The following is a 20,163-nucleotide window of genomic DNA, read 5'->3' on the forward strand; positions in this document are numbered from 1 at the left end:
GGCTCGTCTACTCCATCTCTCCTCATAGGACAATCCCCTCAAGCCAGGAAATGTGGTGAAGTGAGGAGAGTCCTTTTTGCAAGACTAGCTGCCAAATTTTAAGTTTAAAGAACGAATATTAATGCTAGTGGGTAAGTAGGGTGAATGAGGAAGAGTATAAGGAGATGAGTGGGTACTTGAGTCAGATGTGAAGGGGTAGTTGGTTCTGGGCAAGATGTAGTCTGATTGTATTTTGAGGATGGATGAATCAATTGCAGAGTTAGCAACACGTTACACTTTTTTTTCATCTGTCTAACCTGGGTGACCATTCAGGTACACACTTTAGAACTATCTCAAGCTTCTGACTCTAGTTCAGAATCTGAGACACTTGTGGAGTGTTGACAGCAAGATATCAACTCCTCAGAAGTTTAAACATCCCAGTCAATTCCCACATCAGTCTGGACATCAGGACCCCCGCATAGTCCCAACATCCATTTGCAGTCATGTGTTCAGTCTATTTGTGGAATATTTGACCATTATGAATTTCAGGTTCTCTGTTACCAAGTCCCTAATAATCAGTTCAAGCATTTTGCCTCCTGCTGTTTGATATTAGACTAATTTTCCTGTAGCTCCTTGTTTTCTTTCTTCCTTCTGTCTTAAACAGCAAGATTGTTATTGCTGCATTCCAATCCTTTGTAACAGATCTAGAATATAAGTATTTATGGAAGATCAAAGTCAATACATCTGCAATTTCTGCAGCTTCTTCCTTTAAAAACTTAGGAAGCAGCTTATCAGGTCCAGGGAGCTTGTCACCACTGAATCCCAGTAATTTATCCAGTACTAACTTATTTTGCTTCTAATGAGGATGGTACGCAACAAACAAATGTGGCATACAACAACAGCCAATCTCCTGCCAAGCAGCAACAGCAACATATTAATTTGTTTTCTTTCCTCATTCTACCAGAGTCTTGATTCCCTGTTATTCTCAATAAGATTTTGGCCATGATGAGCCTGTTGTAGGGGGCAGGCTGTTTTTTTGATTCTGGCTCTCTTTTGGAAATAGTCTGAGGTGCTGAATTTCCCTTTGTTTAGCCAGGTGGAAGTGGAAGTGCTTACCTATTACTGATGACACATTTGTGAAGTTTTATTTCATTTTGTAGATCATCTGTCATGACCAGCAAAAGTGCTGTACAACAAATGTGGTAGTTTGGAAGAACAGTCACTGTTGGAATGGAGGAAACATGGCAAGCCAGTTTATGCATAGCAAGTCTCCACAGACAATAATATTCTGGTGACCAGATAGAGGATAAATATTGGCCAGAACACAGAGCATACTCCCTGTCTCTTTATAATTACTACCTGCCAAATCCCCCGAGGGGACCTCATTTTAATGTCACAATGAGAGACGGCGTATCAGCTTTGCAGCACTCCCTCACTACTGGACTGCAGTGTCAGCCTGGATTATGTGTTGAAGTCTCTGAAGTTGGTCTTGAAGATGCAACTTCCTGACTTTCATGCAAAAGTGTTACCGACTTGGCCACAGACGAAACATTGATGTAAAAAAGCCCCCAAGCTGATTAGGTCCACTGGTTACTTAGTGCATAACTACACCATTAGGTCGTGTAAGCAAGTAGATTTCCAGACACAATCTTTGAGTTGAGCTGAATCAGGCTATCTCAGCATGAGGTCAGTATAATCGCCCTCAGTAATCCTCAGGAGAGGCAAAGCAGCTTGGTTTCGATTTCTGATTGGCATTGGCACCCACTGACCACAGCTGCCAGGCTATTGCCTCCACATCGAGCTCAGTTTCAGCTCTAACATCCCTCTGTATGATTAGTTAATTAACATTCACTGCAATGAATGCAAGCTGGTAACATTTTCTACTCAGCAAAAAGAGCCTTCCACATCCATCAAAGTTTCACCTGCACATCCACCAATGTCATTTATTGTATCCGTTGCTCCCGATGCGGTCTCCTGTACATTGGGGGTACTGGATGCCTCCTCGCAGAGCACTTTAGGGAACATCTCTGGGACACCTGCACCAATCAACCCCTCAACCCTTTGACCCAACATTTTAACTCACCCTCCCACTCTGCCGAGGGCATGCAAGTCCTGGGCCTCTTTCACCGCCGCTCCCTCATCACTCAACGCCTGGAGGAAGAATGCCTCATCTTCTGCCTCAGAACACTTCAACCCCAAGGCATCAATGTGGACTTCACTAGTTTCCTCATTTCTCCTCCCCCCACCTTACCTCAGTTCCAACCTTCCAGCTCAGCACTGTCCTCATGACCTGCCTAACTTCCAGTTTCCCTTCCCACCTATCCGCTTCACCCTCCCCTCTGACCTATCACCTTCATCCCCACCCCCATTCACCTATTACACTCTTAGCTACCTTCTCCCCAGCCCCACCCCCACCATTTATCTCTCCACCCTGGGGGCTTCCTGCCTCTATTCCTGATGAAGGGCTTTTGTCCAAAACATCAGTTTTCCTGCTCCTCGGATGCTGCCTGACCTGCTGTGCTTTTCCAGCACCACTTTGATCTAAACTCTGGTTTCCAGCATCTGCAGTCCTCACTTTTGCCAAAAATTGACATTGTCAGGAATAGTGAAATGGGGTCGGATACAGGGAGGAAAATGTGCCTGGGAGGTTTTTTGCAGTTATGACTTTTTGGTTAAAAGTATGCTAAGGTTGAATATGTTGTCTGTTTTCTATTTGTAGCTGAATTGTACCTGGGACATTCTGAACAAGGCATGGAAAGATCGCATTGACAGGCTGGATGAAGCAATGCAGGAGGCTGTTCAGTTCCAGGATGCACTACAGGTAAAATGGTTTGATGTTGTTATCCAGCTTGTCAATATGCAGGTGGACTGGGTAAATAATGTTGCTAGTGGATCCAAAGAAAGGGAATTCATAGACTGCTTACAGGATGGCTTTTTGGAACAGCTTGTCATGGAGCCCACAAGGGAGCAGGCTATTCTGGACCTAATGCTTTGCAATGAACCAGACTCTATAAAAGATCTTAAAGTAAGGGAACCCTTAGGAAGTAGCGATCATAATATGGTAGAGTTCAGTCTGGAGTTTGAAAGAGAGAAGGCAAAATCGGATGGAATGGTGTTACAGTTAAATAAAGGTAATTATGAGGGCATGAGAGAGGAACTGAAAAAAATAGACTGGAAGCAGAGGCTAACCGGGAAGACAGTAGAGCAAAAATGGCAGGAGTTTGTAGGTATAATTGAGGACACTATACAGAGGTTCATCCCCAAGAAAAGAAAGATTATCCGGAGAGAGATTAGACAACCATGGCTGACAAAGGAAGTCCGGAAATGTATTAAAGAAAAAGAGAGATCCTATAAAGTGGCCAAGAACAGTGGGAAATCAGAAGATTGGGAAGGCTACAAAAACAAACAGAGGATAACAAAGAGTGTAATAAGAAATGAGAGGATCAAATATGAAGGTAGGCTAGCCAGTAATATTAGAAATGATAGTAAAAGTTTCTTTCAGTACATAAGAAACAAACGACAGGCAAAAGTAGCCATTGGGCCACTTCAAACTGATGCAGGAAGCCTAGTGATGGGAGATAAGGAAATAGCAGGAGAACTTAACAAGTACTTTGCGTCAGTTTTCACAGTGGAAGACATGAGTAACATCCCAACAATTAAAGGGAGTCAGGAGGCTGAGTTGAGTATGGTTGCCATTACAAAAGAGATAGTGCTAGAAAAGTTAAAAAGTCTTAAAATTGATAAATCTCCTGGCCCCGATGGGATACACTCTAGAGTTCTGAGAGAGGTGGCTGAGGAAATAGCAGAGGCATTGGTTGAGATCTTTCAAGAGTCACTGGAGTCAGGAAAGGTCCCGGATGATTGGAAGATGGCTGCTGTAACCCCCTTGTTCAAGAAAGGATCAAGACATAAGATGGAAAATTATAGGCCAATTAGCCTAACCTCGGTTGTTGGTAAAATTCTAGAATCCATCATTAAGGATGAGGTTTCTAAATTCTTAGAAGAGCAGAGTCTGATTAGAACAAGTCAACATGGATTTAGTAAGGGGGAGGTCATGCCTGACAAACCTGTTGGAATTCTTTGAAGAGGTGACAAGTAGGTTAGACCAGGGAAACCCAGTGGATGTGGTCTATCTAGACTTTCAAAAGGCCTTTGATAAGGTGCCACATGGGAGGCTGCTGAGCAAGGTGAGAGCCCATGGTGTTCGAGGTGAGCTGCTGGGATGGATTGAGGATTGGCTGTCTACAGAAGGCAGAGAGTTGGGATAAAAGGTTCTTTTTCGGAATGGCAGCCAGTGACGAGCGGTGTCCCGTAGGGTTCAGTGTTGGGGCCACAGCTATTCACATTGTATATTAATGATTTGGATGAAGGGACTGGGGGCATTCTAGCGAAGTTTGCAGATGATACGAAGTTCGGTGGACAGGCAGGTAGTACTGAGGAAGTGGACGTCCGGACCAACCAACCCAACCGCCCCGTGGCTCAAAACTTTAACTCTCCCTTCCACTCCACCAAGGACATGCAGGTCCTTGGACTCCTCCATCGCCAGACCATAACAACATGACGGTTGGAGGAAGAGCGCCTCATCTTCCGCCTGGGAACCCTCCAACCACAAGGGATGAACTCCGATTTCTCCAGTTTCCTCATTTCCCCTCCCCCCACCTTGTCTCAGTCGATTCCCTTGAACTCAGCACCGCCCTCTTAACCTGCAATTTTCTTCCTGACCTCTCCGCCCCCACCCCACTCCGGCCTATCACCCTCACCTTGACCTCCTTCCATCTATCACATCTCTATTGCCCCTCCCCCAAGTCCCTCCTCCCTACCTTTTATCTTAGCCTGCTGGACACACTTTCCTCATTCCTGATGAAGGGCTTATGCCCGAAACGTCGAATTTCCTGTTCCTTGGATGCTGCCTGACCTGCTGCGCTTTAACCAGCAACACATTTTCATCTCTGATCTCCAGCATCTGCAGACCTCACTTTTTACACGTACAAGATAATACATGGCTTGGAAAGGGTGGACGCTAGGAAATTGTTTCCATTAGGCGAGGAGACTAGGACCCGTGGACACAGCCTTAGAATTAGAGGGGGTCAATTCAGAACAGAAACGCGGAGACTTTTCTTCAGCCAGAGGGTGGTGGGCCTGTGGAATTCATTGCCACGGAGTGCAGTGGAGGCTGGGATGCTAAATGTCTTCAAGGCAGAGATTCTTGTTGTCTCGAGGAATTAAGGGCTACGGGGAGAACGCTGGTAAGTGGAGTTGAAATGCCCATCAGCCATGATTGAATAACGGAGTGGACTCAATGGGCCGAATGGCCTTACTTCCACTTCCTATGTCTTATGGTTCCCAAATTTGTTACAATTCATTTAGGGTCCAGGTTGTAAAAGTAGATAGAATTAAAATCCCAGTTCCTAATTCATAGAGTGAATTCACAAGATTCAATGCTTTATACAAATGAAATAAATTTTACTGTGCAGGAATAGTATGATGGAACACACCACAAACTGTACATTTAAGAACAAACATGACTAAAGCAGGTCCCAGTAATTTTCTTCATGGTGGCACAGTGACTCAGTGGTTAGCACTGCTCCTTCACAACGCCAGTGACCTGGGTTCAATTCCACCCTTGGATGACTGTCTCTGTGGAGTTTGCATACTCTCCCCATGTCTGAGTGGGTTTCCTCCAGGTACTCTGGTTTCCTCCCACAGTTAAAAGGTGTGTAAGTTAGGTGGATTGGTATGTTAATTTAGCCCAGAGTGTCCAAGGTTGTGTAGGTTAGGTATGTTAGCCATTTGAAATGTAGGATTGCAGGAATAAGGGAGAAGGATAGTCCCTGGGTAGGATGCTGTTTGAAGACTCAGTGTGGATGTGTTGAGCAGAATGGCCTGTTTCAACATTGTAGGAATTCTAACAAAAGACTCCCATCCAAGCATCAGTAATCACTGCGAGCCACAAAAATCCTTTAAAACTCTGCCTCAGCCTACTGCAGTCGGATATTGTATTGGATATACTGATCCACAAAATACATCTACTGTTTTCTATTTTAAATTCAGGCCATGTTTGATTGGATGGATATTGCAGAGACTAAGTTAAATACTCTACCTCCAATTGGTACAGATCTTGAAACAGTGAAGCAACAAATTGCTGAACTCAAGGTACGTAAATCTGTATTATTTGCAGCTGTGTAGATGAACAGCATTGAAGATCATTGTCAGTTATGGTTTTAGTAGTTGCTAAATTTGTGTGAATTTGAAAGGAGCATTGTCGACACATATGCAGATCCTGTGATATTTGTGCATTTCTGAATTTTTAATAGCAATTTAAGACCGAGGCATACCAGCAGCAAATAGAGATGGAACGACTGAACCATCAGGGAGAACTGTTACTGAAGAAAGTGAGTGAAGATGATGACAAGCGTGTTGTACAGGAGCCTCTTCATGAGTTGAAACATCTCTGGGAAAATCTGGATGAGAAAATTGTCAACAGACAAGTAAGTATGTATGTATGTATGTTAACCATCCCATTCTCCCAAATACCTTCTCATCTTAAAAGGCACAACCTAAAGTATTATCTATTACCAAACTCTATATCTTTTAATATTGGGTATCATATTGAAGCTAAAATGATCATTATAATGCTTACTCTTGTGTCTGAGTGATTTAACAAATGAAAAATTCAGTTATCCCTTGAAATGGCACCTAATTCGTTCCAGATTGAACTTGCACATGTTCATTTTGATTTTAATGATTCCATAGGTTTAAGTGGTGTTGAATACATTGTGATAAAATTGCTAATTCATTTGTAACTGCAGCATAAACTGGAAGGTGCTCTGTTGGCTCTGGGGCAGTTCCAGCATGCCCTGGATGAGCTGATGACTTGGCTGACCCACACTGAGGAGCTACTAAATGAACAGAAAGCTGTTGGTGGAGATCCTAAAGCCATTGAAATCGCAATTGCGAAACATCACGTATGTAATGCAATTTTTCTGTATCACTGGCATTTCAGTTTGACTTTTTAAGTCTTCAATTGTCAGGATAACACGCAATTTGCCATCTTAAGTTCTTTGTCGGCAGACAGGCCCTTGATGATTATTTACTGAATCACACAGCGAACTGCTTAAATATTTATTCTGGATCGGGATGAGAAGGCAGGCCCTAAGTCTACCTCAAACAGAACAGAAATTCAACTTCTGAGTTGTTGTTGTCAATCAGAATCGCAAGCTGGCCATTTAATAAAATTAGCCTTTACCCCCACCTAAAATGTGGATTGCATCCTTGCAATTTATGTAATCAGTTAATTATAGAATAATACAGCATAGATGGAAGCCATTCAGCCCACTGTGCTAGCTTTTAGTGCCAAAGTCCCTACTTTTGCACCATAATCCAATTCCCATTCAATTTGCTTTTTTAAACCAACAACCTAGTTGCTAATGTGTTCACAGTTTGCCCTGTCTAAAATCCAGTATGTTGATTCATGATCTCTTTGATTTAAAATTGTGTTGCTTCACTCTGTTCTCAAACAATCAGTGTGACAGAGTCACCATAACATTTGACCTGGTAATGGATGAAATGGGCAGTGCAGCCTATCGACGTTACAGACAGTAAGAATAAAGAGTGCTGGGAACGCCCAGCAGGTCAGTCATTACCTAAAAGAGGAAACATCACAGATGCTAGGTCACGGAACTAGAGGAACTGAACATGCTGGGAAGGAATCCCAAAACCTTCTCAACCATTTCACTTGTGTTTATAATGTTTTGCTATTATATATTTGCATATGTATTTTAATGTGGCAAAGAAGCTTTTTTATGAAGGAAAGGGAAAGTGCTACAATGCATTGCTAAATTATTTTAATGGAAGCCTTCTGCCACAAGTTGTCCACTTGGTGTGCAGTTTTAGGAAACAAAGACAGTATAGCTGGTATTGTATTTTCAACAAGTAATTATGTCATACTCCCAGCTGAGTGCTTTTATGATACTCCAACACTGTGTTTTCAGTGCAAGTGCAAGCGAAAGCTAGCGATTAGGCCTGATCCTTGCAGAAGAGGCACTCCCTGAAAGAGTTTCTTATTCTGCCTCAATTTGGAGTTCATTAAGGTTTAAGATTTAATTTGCATTGTACAAAGCTGAAGCTGCTTCTCACCAACCTATGTGGTGTGACTACCCCCCAGCTAATTAACTGTTGGTCACTTTTTTTTCTCACTACTTTTCACCGTTCCTTTCTAATAGTAGAAGTTGTTTTCAAAAAATATTTTTAATGTGTGTCTTAGCATTCACTGGCTACCAACTATGGGGTCATCCAAGAGCTCAAGCTCTGGAATCCAGTGGTCACAAATACATCTGACTGGAGTTGCTGGATTGTGATTGAAGTGCTGAGGCTGCTTTCTGTCCTGTTACTGAGCCCAATTTTCTCATTTCTCCAGTGCCCTGTTTTGAAATCACCAATTCAGAACCAAGTCTGAAACTATTATTAACTTCTGTGATTCACATCTCATTGGACTGCCAGAGTCGTGACTCAAATCTGCTACAAATGCCTTTTATACTTTAGGTTCTACAGAACGATGTCCTCGCGCACAAGTCCACTGTGGAAACTGTGAACAAAGCCGGAAATGATCTGCTCGAATCGAGTGATGGGGAAGAAGCCAGCAGCCTGCAGAGCAAGCTAGAAATCCTGAACCAGCGCTGGAACAATGTCCTGGAACAAACCGAGCAACGGCAACAGCAACTGCATTACTCTCTCATCCAGGTAAGGCAGGGTCACAAATTTGTCACAAGCTGACTTGAGCCCAGACTGAAAGGTGCTACAGACTGCAATTGCAAAAATCTTAACTGGGGCTTTAGGAATCCAACCTCTCAGGTGATCATGATGAAGAGCAATAGTAATGTATGAGAGAAAGATTCAGGATACTTCAGAACCAGTGATACAAATCAAAGTTAATTCATAGCTTTTAGTTTTGGGCTGGTTTACTAGCACCAACTAAGAGAGAGGGAGAGAGATTCTGTTCCTGATTATACTACTGTTGGAATCAATCGGGAAATGGTGGCTGAAAAATATTTAAATAGCTAAAGAGGACAGACGTTGAATGTCTTGATGCCAAATCCTTTTTTCTACCCAGGAACTTGCTTTTTCTTCTCCCCTTTAGTTCCCCATAATAAAAGATGTCCCTAGTAGCTTAGGGATGAACATCAGTTCAGCTGCTTCTCACCAACCACTGGAAATATGGTGCTGAGCTAGTTCCTTTCCTCTCGCACTGCTATTCGCTTTGCGCCATAAATGGAGACTGTTCGACCCTTGAGTCACTGCTGTCTCCCCTCGGAACAGTCCAATCAGTCCCACTCCTCACTCAATTACTGCAGCTCTGTATGTTTATTTTTCTCAAGTGCCCATCCAAATTCCTTTTTGAAAATGTTAGTTGTTTCCACTGTCCTCATGGGCAGCATGTTGCAGGTCATTACCGTTCACTGTGTTTTTAAAAAAAAAGGTTCTTCCTCACATTCCTGTGAGTCAAGTTTATTCTCCCTTGGTCTAATGGCCTTCCTGGGTGAACTGACTATAATCTGTGAGTAAAGATGAGCTATCAGACTGTCCCTTTCTTTGACACTACTCAGAGTTGCATCACCTTTGAATAAAAGTTGCCTTTGCTAGCCTTGGCTGCCCCCAGCATCACAGCTTGGACAAGATCAATGACCTTAACTAAATTGCTTTCAGAGAAACTGCAGTTATCATTTAGGTTGCAGGGGTGGGATGATTTCTGTTTCTTATATCCTGGTCAGCTGAAGATTATAATGTAGTTTCTTTATATTATACAGGCTCAAGGTTTCCAGAGCGAGATTGAAAATATGCAGCGCTGGCTGGTAGACATTGACCGTCAGCTGTCAGCATCAAAACCTGTTGGAGGTTTGCCAGAAACTGCCAGGGAGCAACTTAACGTTCATCTGGTACGTATTGTTCAGTAACAAAGGCTGTTCAGATGGTTTAGTTACAGAACTGGAAGAATTTTGTGTGTCTAAATAATGAACAGGAACAAAGTTGCATTACTTAATGACGGCAAAAGGCTCTTGTGCTGAAAATAATGCTTTATTTGAATTGTGGGCTCATTGTTCTGGTGAACATCCTTGACTGAATTGTGAATCCCAGTTCATGTTCTAGCATCTTATTGACTTCATAGAATCAATAATTGAATCCCCACAGTGTGGAAACAGACCATTTAGCCCAACAAGTCCACACTGCCCCTCCAAAGAATATCCCACACAGACTCATTCCCCAACTTTGTATTGTTCTACATTTTCCCCTGACTAATGCCCCTCACCTATACATGCTTGAGTACTATGGGCAATCTAGCATGGCCAATTAACCTGACTTGCACATCTTTGGACTGTGGAAGGAAACTGGAGCACCCAGAGGAAACCCACGCAGACACGGGGAGAATGTGCAAACTCCGGACAGACTGACGCCCAAGGCTAGAATCGAACCCAGTCCCTGGTGCTGAGAGGCAGCAGTGCTAACCACTGAACCACTGTGACTTGTGTTGAATGATGCTCCTAAAAGAGAGCAAAGCACCTAAGTGGCTTCAGTGGGACTTCCTTTTGTACAACTTGAAAAATTCTCCAGAAGACTGGAAAGCTTGCATTTCTTGTTATTATAGAAACTAAAACTTTTATTTATATGATTTGGAGATGCCGGTGTTGGACTGGGGTGCACAAAGTTAAAAATCACACAACACCAGGTTATAGTTTAACAGGTAGTTGTCACCTGATGAAGGAGCGTCGCTCCGAAAGCTAGTGTGCTTCCAATTAAACCTGTTGGACTATAACCTGGTGTTTTGTGATTTTTAACTTTTATTTCTATGAATGCATATTATACCAATTTTCTTCCATTGTAAGGAGGCAAAGAAAATACTGTTGTCAATTGTAACACAATTGTAACCTGAATCAGAAAATCATAGTTTAAGCCCGATTAGGCATGTAAATCTAGGCCATCAATCTAACTCTAATTACTGAACCAATGAAGGTGCCATCTTTTGCACAGAAAGTGAAACCATGTGAAGGATTTCATGACACATGATGAAAAGAAGGAAGCGGTTTCCTAGTTGTCGATATGTACCATTCAAAATTGTCATTAAAGATGATTTTTCAACATTTTTCATTGATATTTGTGGGAATTTGCTCTGGTTAAATTAACTACATTTTATTTATTCTTTACTCTGTCATGGAATGTGGGCATCGCTGGCAAAGCCAGAATTTGTTGCCCATCACTGATTGCCCTTGAATTGAGTGAATTACTTTACTGTTTAACAGGGTAATTAAGGATCAACCATATTTATGTTGGTCAGGAATCACATTTAGGCAGATCAGGTGAGATGGCAAACTTATTTCCCTAAAGGACATTAGTGAACCAGATGAATTTTTAACATCAATTTGATGAAAGTCAAATCAATAAAACTCTGAAAGAAAAAGCTATCCCAATAGAAACTACATAACCACCGTCAATTGTTATTTTTAAAAAACATCAAGTTAGCTGATATCCTTTTAAAGAAGAACATCTGTCAATTTAATTTGATCTGGTTTACATGTGACTCCAAACACATAGCAATAAATGCTGGCATCACTCTGGTTAGATAAAAACACAGGTCATTGAATTTGGAAAAAAGTGGAGACCATTCTATTCTATGCTAGTTAGACCACTCAGATCATAACCTATTTGCCCATCAGTGATCCATATCCTTTCCTACTCATACCCAACCAATCTACCAGTTTTAGCTTTGAAAAGTCCAACTACACAGCCACCACCTTCCTTCCCCTCCCTCGCCATAATTCACATCCTCTCTGAGGAACAGTTCCAGATTTCATTCCTCATTTATAAGAATTTTTTTTTCTGATTTCAGTCCTCCATAGCCTGATTCTATTTCATTCTGACTACCCATCTGTCATTTTGAACACCTCACCTTGAAGGTCAAGGGCAGGAGATACATGGGATCATCTCCTACAAGTTTTCCTTCAAGTCATATACAATCCTGACTGGAAAATATATCGCTGTTCCGACATGGTCATTGGGTCAATATCCTGAAATTCTTTTCCTAATGGTGCTGTGGATGTTCCCACACCATATGAATTGCAGCAAGGTTCAGCACATAGCTTCATTTTCCAGGACAGTCGGGGTTATGCAATACACGCTGTCTAGCCAGGAATTCCTTCATCCCGTGAACATTTTTAAAAAAGGTTACCCCATCACCTTCTAAACCCAAGGGAATAAAGTCCAAGACTATGATGAATATGTGCCTTATTTGTTCAAGGTCAGAAGTGAACATAGATAAGTTATAGCTAGGACCTGTACAAATGAAGTATTCCAACTTGTCCTCAGTGGTAAATGTGTAAACATGTGTATATGTGTGAACACTCACAATTAACAAGGTAATATATATGTTCAACTAGGAACTCTGTGCTGCATTTGAAAGCAAAGAGGAGATCTACAAGGACCTGATAAATAAGGGGCAGCTGAGCTATAAGGGTCTTGATGATAGTAACGTGGAGCAAGGCATCAACAATCTAAAGGAAAGATGGGAATCGGTTGAAGTAAAACTAAATGAACGAAAGGTACAACAGTGTGTATTTTACCAATGTGAAATTGTGTAAAAATGTTTCAAATATTTTTCTCAGTTTTTAATACATTAAAGCAGTTTCTTATCCCTTGTTTAAAAGTTCAATTAAAACAACAACTGCATTAATATAACTAATAATGTAAAGCAGCCCAAAGCATTATGAGGCAATTTTTCATTTATAAGGAAACATGAAATTGAAACTGGAATTTGAACACTACATAATATGCTTGGGTCATTGTAGACAAGAAGATGTTTCAGAGGTGGTAATATGAAAACTTGCCGTTAAATAGGTGATCTCAGGTCGGGGAATCACAGACATTGCTTCGCTGTGGGAAATGGAAAAGTGTGATGAAGTATAGAGAACATGGACATTTCTGAGGAATAGGTTGAGATATGTTGTTGGAGCAGAGTAGAAGGAGCTTTACCTGCATTGAACACTGCTGTACCTAAATTGAGAGTACCTGATGCTGGTACTGGATTTCAAAGTGGAAAATGTTCCACTCCTCGCTCCTGATATTCTTCACTTTAAATACATAGTAAAGAGAAAGAACAAACAAGCATATTTTGTAACCTTGATAAATTCCAAGATGTCTCGTAGGCAAATTTCTGAAGTGTAGTTCGTGTTGTAATTTGAGGAAAGAATAATGTGTGCTTTCAATGGACACGTAGCAATTATGAAGGTTGATCAATTGACCACTATCTCATTATATGCAGGTTAAACTGGAGGAGGCCCTCAACTTAGCCACAGAGTTTCACAATTCACTTCAAGATTTCATCAATTGGTTGACCCAAGCAGAGCAAACTTTGACATTAGCTTCTCCGCCAAGTCTTATTTTGGACACGATTTTGTTCCAAATTGATGAACACAAGGTAAATGACCTGAGATGAAGTTCAAGAAATGTCAAAATTTCTTTGAGAAAAAAACCTGATCTTTGCTGCATTGAACAAACACATTTTGCGATCATATTTATCCATTTTCAGGTTTTTGCCAATGAAGTCAACTCACACCGTGAAAAAATAATTGAACTGGATAAGACTGGGACCCACCTGAAGTACTTCAGTCAGAAGCAGGATGTGGTACTCATTAAAAATTTACTGATCAGTGTTCAAGCTCGATGGGAGAAGGTTGTGCAGCGTTCTGTTGACAGGGGAAGAGGACTAGATGATGCAAGGAAACGTGCTAAACAGGTAAAGGAACTTACAGACGAATGTATTGGAACAGGCTAAAATTGTGTGTAAAACTTTTTATTTTTATCAAGAGGATAATAATTAAGTCAAAGTTTCTAGAGGTGTGATCTCCTAAAATGTTTAACAAGTCTAGCGTTTATATTCTTTATTACTAACTGCTGTCTCTTTGATCATATAACACTAACGTACTTCTGAAGTGCTCAAGAGGTCTTCTTTCTCTCTCCAGCCTCTGTTACTACATAGACTTCACATCAGAGAAAAAAAACTATTCCACCCAATATTCCTCATAAGCTTAGTCCCACCTTTCATTACCTAACCCTATCACCATTTACTCTTTTCTCTTTCATACACTTATATACCTAACGAGTTTTGAGAAGATTTGTAGTTCAGGTTGAGGTTCTGGATGTAAGTTTGCTCACTGAGCTGGCAGGTTCGTTTTCACCGGAGGCTCATTGATGATGTTACCAAGTATGGTGACGAGCCATCTGAAAACAAACCTTCCAGCTCAGTGAGCAAACTTACATCCAGAACTTACATAGCTTTCCCTTAAATGGGCCATTGCTGTTCACCCTTTAAACCTTCTGTGTAATAGTAGGTCCCACCTTCTCATTGCTGTCTGGGTAGAAACATTTATTCTGAATTCCCTATTGGAATTATGACTGACTGTCTTATACTTATGATTGTGGATGCACTCACATTTGCCAAAGAGTAAAGAGCATGAAATATCTTTGCTGCTTCATGGAAAATGTATGCATAAGTTCTAATTTCCTATTTGGATCAAGATGGTGAAAAAAAATTTAAAGATAGAAGCCAAATTGCTGTTTAGAAGCGGGATCTGAGTTCACACACAACCTTTACCGTTGATGTTATCTGAATCCTTTGGGGAGATCAAAGAGAACAGCATCAAGCAAAGTTGAGGCATACAGACAAATGGATGAGATCATGGGATGAATTAATCAGGCTGCTCTCAATAGCAATTTGAGACAGTGCTCCTAATTCTGAATTTCAAACTGACCTCCTGAATGCTTGCACTTTCAGGTTTGACTTCCTGGAGCCCTTAACCTTTCACTTTGACTTGTTCATTAACCTTTCAACATTACATGGAAATATATTAAATAAACTGGAGAGGAAACAGTAAATTCAAAGTGAAATAACAGGAATATTTTCTCTTGCAGATTATAATTTTATGATAACAGGTAGTTTTCCTATAATGTCGTAGTTGTGTTCCCATGTGATGCCATGTTATATAGAAAATCGTGGGGCTTATGAGGAAAACAGGGTTGGAGCAAATCACCAAAAATACATGTAAAAGTTGAAACAAAAATGATAGTTAGCCTAACACAAACAATAGCACAATCTGGGTAAATTTTGACCTATGATATGGTACTGTGTAGTGCAATTCATCAGAATCTTCAACTGATTACTCAATTGGCATCTATACCTGCTGGCTGCACTACATTATAACCAGTCTTCTGATCCCATCTAATGGTGACACTGCACAAGTCAGATCTTAGAATGAAATCTGCCTTGATAAATCAAGGGCTGAATCTTAATTTCTTTCGCTAATTGTCAGTGTTGTCAAGTTTCTCAGAGGGATTCACATCATGATGCTTGGGGACTTCTATCACCTTATTTTATCAAACCTGCCTGATTGATTAGCTATCCCACCCTTTGCTGCTCCTCTCTCACATTCTAGCCACCCTTTGCTGCTCCTCTCTCACATTCTAGCACCTTTGTAGCATGTGCCATTTCCAAAACAACTCAACACTTCCTGGATATTCCAGAATTAACCGACATCCATGGCGCAGCACCAACTTGAAAAAGATATTGTGCACCCAGACAAGAGCTGAGAGTCTGGAGTTGCCCTGCATATTTCCTGACATTGGCCCTGGATATGGCAGACAATGGAACATTGGTGCCTCTCTTTGAGGGCAGTGACATGGAGTTGGTACTCATGGGGATGGGGTGATGCAGAGGTAAGACATCTTTGTCTCCCAGGCTAACGGAGAATGCTGTTCTACTGGAACCAAGCAAATCTGGTTTAGACTAGACCTATCATCCAGACCAGTGCAGTCTCAACCATTTGAATGATCAGAATGTAGGGAAAAGATTAATGACCTTCTCTACTCTGCCAGTGAAAGTGCCACCATCTTCTCCTTGCTATCTCACACTCACTCTACGTTTGCTGCTATATCCACAATTTCCTGCAAGTTCGTCCCCACTATAATCCTCAGTAAGATCTGACCTGACTAACGCTAAATCTCTTCTGCATAGCCAACTCACCCACTCAGGACATTTCCACTCATGCACCAAAAGTAACAGTATGCCACCCACCTTTCGCTCCCTCACCCTCCTGACAATCACCATCCTGAGCAGCTGACCAACCATGTTCAAACCCCTGTACTGGTATGTTATTGTAATTGGTTACCATAGTGATTGGTCACTGAAACTGACTCATATGAGTCTGCAGATATTCTTTAACATATTTTTTAAACGACAGAGAAAAAAAGCTTTTAAACAACAAAGCCAAGCTTCAAACTGTCCCTCAACACAGTCCTTTTACTGATAGTCAATTGCAATGAAATTTCACTGGTCCCTCAACTCTAAGCTTTTTAATTAACAGATTGCTCCCAGCTTCTTGTCCTTGGGCTGTAGACACATTTTCATGGTGCTTTTCCAAGTCCACTGGCACAAACATTTCACAATGCCTTTCATAAAACTCTTCATGAGAAAGCACACGTACCAGCACTTAGTGCTAGTAACGCGAATCATGTCATAGCGAACGAGAGTTTGCTTTATAAAAAAAGTCGGCAATTCACAAATCGTCTTACAGACAAATCTCATTTAATCAATGAGCCTTATAGGAGAACTGCCTATAGTTTTGAATTGGGGTAAAAAATGAGGTCTGCAGATGCTGGAGATCACAGCTGAAAATGTGTTGCTGGTTAAAGCACAGCAGGTTAGGCAGCATCCAAGGAATAGGAAATTCGACGTTTCGGGCATAAGCCCTTCATCAGTTTTGAATTGTTCGTTTTGGTCATTGAAGTCATTCTAATATTTGTTCTAATTGTTCTTTCTAAGCTTCCACAAAATATTGTAAGCTCCTGGATGTTACCGGAGCTTTTCAAGTAAAATAGGATGTTATTTTAAAACAATGTTGATGATTTTTTTTTTATCAATTGACAATAGTTCCAAGAGGCATGGAAGAAATTGATGGAATGGTTGGAAGATTCAGAAAAAAACCTGGATTCTGACCTTGAAATTGCTAATGATCCAGACAAAGTGAAAATGCAGCTTTCCAACCACAAGGTAACATATATCTCAATTATTTATTAGAGGGTCAAAAGTATCTTTCTCTCACTCACTCACTCACTCACTCACATGAGATGTTAAACTCGCTAAACACTAAGCAACACCTAAAAATAGATGATTTTTGGGAGCTTGTCAGCAAATTGGCTGCTGCATTTCCCACATTAAACCAGTGACTGCAGTTTAAGAATACTACATTGACTGTAAAGAGTTTAAGGTGTATTGAGGTTGTGACAGAACTATATAAGTACAAGTGTTTCTCCTAAGCTCAAATAAAAAGAATTTACATTCATAATGTACTTTTCACATCTTCAAGATGCTGCCAACAGCCAATGGGCTACTCTATAGTCAGAATATATGGCATTCAGATCCCACTAATCCCCCTGAAGCTGTGTATAATTTGAGTTAAAGCACACCCACAATAGTGTGCAATTCTGGTCACTACACTGTGGGAAGGATGCGATTACACTAGAGAGGGTGCAAAGGTGATTCAACAGGATATTACCTGGGCTGAAGTGATTCAGCTATCAAGAGAGACTAGATAATCCAAGCCTATCTTCTTCAGAGCAGAGAAAATTTAAGAAGCTTACATGATTACGGTGTCCAAACTTTAAAGGGGCATTGACAGGGTAGATAGGGAGAAGATTTTCCACCTAGTCGAGGTGTCTGTAACCAGGAGACTGTTTTAAGGTAAGGAGTAGGAAGTTTAGATGGGATTTGTGGGAAAGAAAACTTTCACCAAGGTGTAATGGATATTTGAAACTCAATGCCTAAATGGGTGGTAGAGATGGGAACCCTCAAGACAATTAAGACCTATTTAAATGAACACTTGAAACGGCATAGTATACAAGGTTACAAACCAGTGGGAGTGCTGGAAAATGGCTGCATAATATATGGATGTTTGATGATATGATGGACTGAAGGACCTCTTTCCATGCTTCAAAAGCTCTCTAAAACTGGTTAATATTATTGTTTTGATTTTCTAGGGAGAAACTTCAGAATGAATTTCCTATCTCAGAGGCTTTTGGACTCCTAACTCAGATTATCGTTAATTGTCCTTTATTCTTTATGATTGTAGCTGCAAAGAATAATTCAAGCAAATTGGCTGCCTTGCAATGTTTATCCATTTAATAAAGCCTTTTATTGATTTATTTGTTACCAAACACAGGAGTTCCAGAAAGGGCTCGGAGCAAAGCATTCAGTGTACGACACTACAGTAAGAACCGGTCGTTCTTTAAAAGAGAAGACAACTCTGGCTGATGACCACCAAAAGCTCGATGACATGTTGAGTGAACTTAGGGACAAGTGGGACACGGTGTGCGGAAAGTCAGTGGAAAGGTAACAAAGTAATTACAGAAAGTTTTGAACTGCAAGAAAGTTGTACTTTTTGAATCTGGCAACATTGTAAAAGTAGTTCATTAGTTTGTCTCCGAAACAAGAGTAAATGGCAGTGTGAATGATTTACCCCGAGAAAACCCTGAACAAATGCTTGAATGTGATAACAGTTATTGTTGGCACACAGATGTTCAGTACAGAGTTTAAATGTGAGTTGCCAAATATTGTAGTTTTGAACCATGTCTTTACTTTCCGGCTTATTTTGACTTCCTTCTCTTGCTTCAGTAATTTGCTATAAAAATACAATTTTCTTTGGAAGTTTCAAAGCTGAGAAAATCTTGTATTTCCGAGCGTTGACTTTATGCACCATTTTTTATTGCTTGTCTCAAGACTTAACAACATAGGAGACTTCCCAGTGAGTTACGACCACAAATATCTAAATTCAGCACAAGGTTCAGGTCTGACTTTGAAATCTCCCCTTCAGAATAAAAATACTTCAGTGCCTGCAAGTTGAATCTTTGATCTAGTCAACATGTGCTTGCCAGAATGATAGATTTGTCTGAGATCTTTGTTGATGATTTATTGGGAAGATTAGCATTGTCCGATTTGTAGACCGTCTATTCCTGTGCATTTGGAAGGTCGTTAGTTTAGCCTCCTGGTGCTTAACTAGCTATCCATGTTGCCCTTGTACAATGTGACAGTCTGTCATACTATCTGTTTATGGCTCCTTTGGGAAGAAATCCCATTGTGGAAGTACAAGAAAATTGAATTATCTAATCATGAACACTGTAGGGATTGTTATAATGAGGCAAAAATGTTTAGACCATTAAGGAGGGTTGTAATATTTTGCATTGGAAGACAATAAATGGAATTAACCAAAGATGTCCTATTGTGATAATTGTTGGAGTATTATCTCTCATGCATATTTGCATAAAAGTACTAATTTAGAAGCAACATTACCAATGTATCTTCAGTTTTCTCTGGAAAATAAGTTTTGCGAATGTAATTGAGCTACATTTAGGTTAAAACCAGTTGGCTTAGTTACACAGGTGTGCTTCAGATCTGGTAACAAAGATGCAAAGACTTCAAAATTTTACAAATCCCATTTCCCTCTCTGCAGCTACTTTTAAATTCTGAGTTGATTTTCCTCATTTGGCCCCAGTATTTGCAGTCTATGATACTGCAGTTTTAATGATTAGCTGATAGTTTTCAAAGAAATTCATAAACCGAATTATGCAGAAAGCTTTAATTTTTCTAAAACATTCACTTTGAATCTTTATTACTTGAAATCATGACTAAAGATTTCAAACGGCGTTCTTAATGAAACAGTCGACCAGTCAAGTGATCAGATTAAAGCTTTGAGAATATCTTGATGTTTGTTATTGTTTTTGATGTAAACGATTTTCAGGGTTTTTTGTGGGTTTGTTTTGTTTTATTCTGTGCCAGCAGGGAGTAGATTGTTGGAAACTTTGCTGGATGCTCCTAGGAATGAGCTTATGGAACTATGGCTAAAGTTTAAACATAACCTCAAGTGCAACTTGACATCCAAGAATAATCAAGCGCTACCAATATATGGCAGTTGGCCAGCAGGTCCATCAAGCCTACCCCACAATGGTTGGAGAATCCTGATGAAACACTTTGTTTCCACTCACATGTATGGAATGAACTGCCAGAGGAAGTGGTGGAGGCTAGTACAATTACAACATTTAAAAGGCATCTGGATGGGTATATAAGTAGGAACGGCTTAGAGGGACATGGGC

The 20,163-nt window shown here is 40.6% G+C and overlaps 1 protein-coding gene across 12 annotated transcripts in view; it reads left to right on the plus strand.

Moving 5' to 3' along the window:
• Positions 1–20,163, plus strand: part of dst (dystonin) — a 624,072-nt gene that overhangs the window by 539,150 nt on the left and 64,759 nt on the right. For all 12 annotated transcript variants that reach the window (XM_060852081.1, XM_060852129.1, XM_060852093.1 and 9 more), the window contains 11 exons: positions 2,699–2,800; positions 6,031–6,132; positions 6,294–6,467; positions 6,789–6,944; positions 8,521–8,718; positions 9,783–9,911; positions 12,405–12,566; positions 13,286–13,441; positions 13,553–13,759; positions 16,949–17,068; positions 18,237–18,406. In XM_060852081.1, coding sequence (XP_060708064.1) covers positions 2,699–2,800; positions 6,031–6,132; positions 6,294–6,467; positions 6,789–6,944; positions 8,521–8,718; positions 9,783–9,911; positions 12,405–12,566; positions 13,286–13,441; positions 13,553–13,759; positions 16,949–17,068; positions 18,237–18,406 — 1,676 coding nt within the window. The remainder of the gene's footprint in view (positions 1–2,698; positions 2,801–6,030; positions 6,133–6,293; positions 6,468–6,788; positions 6,945–8,520; positions 8,719–9,782; positions 9,912–12,404; positions 12,567–13,285; positions 13,442–13,552; positions 13,760–16,948; positions 17,069–18,236; positions 18,407–20,163) is intronic.

The sequence above is a fragment of the Hemiscyllium ocellatum genome, chromosome 3 (assembly GCF_020745735.1).
Source record: "Hemiscyllium ocellatum isolate sHemOce1 chromosome 3, sHemOce1.pat.X.cur, whole genome shotgun sequence".
NCBI classification, from domain to species: domain Eukaryota; kingdom Metazoa; phylum Chordata; class Chondrichthyes; order Orectolobiformes; family Hemiscylliidae; genus Hemiscyllium; species Hemiscyllium ocellatum.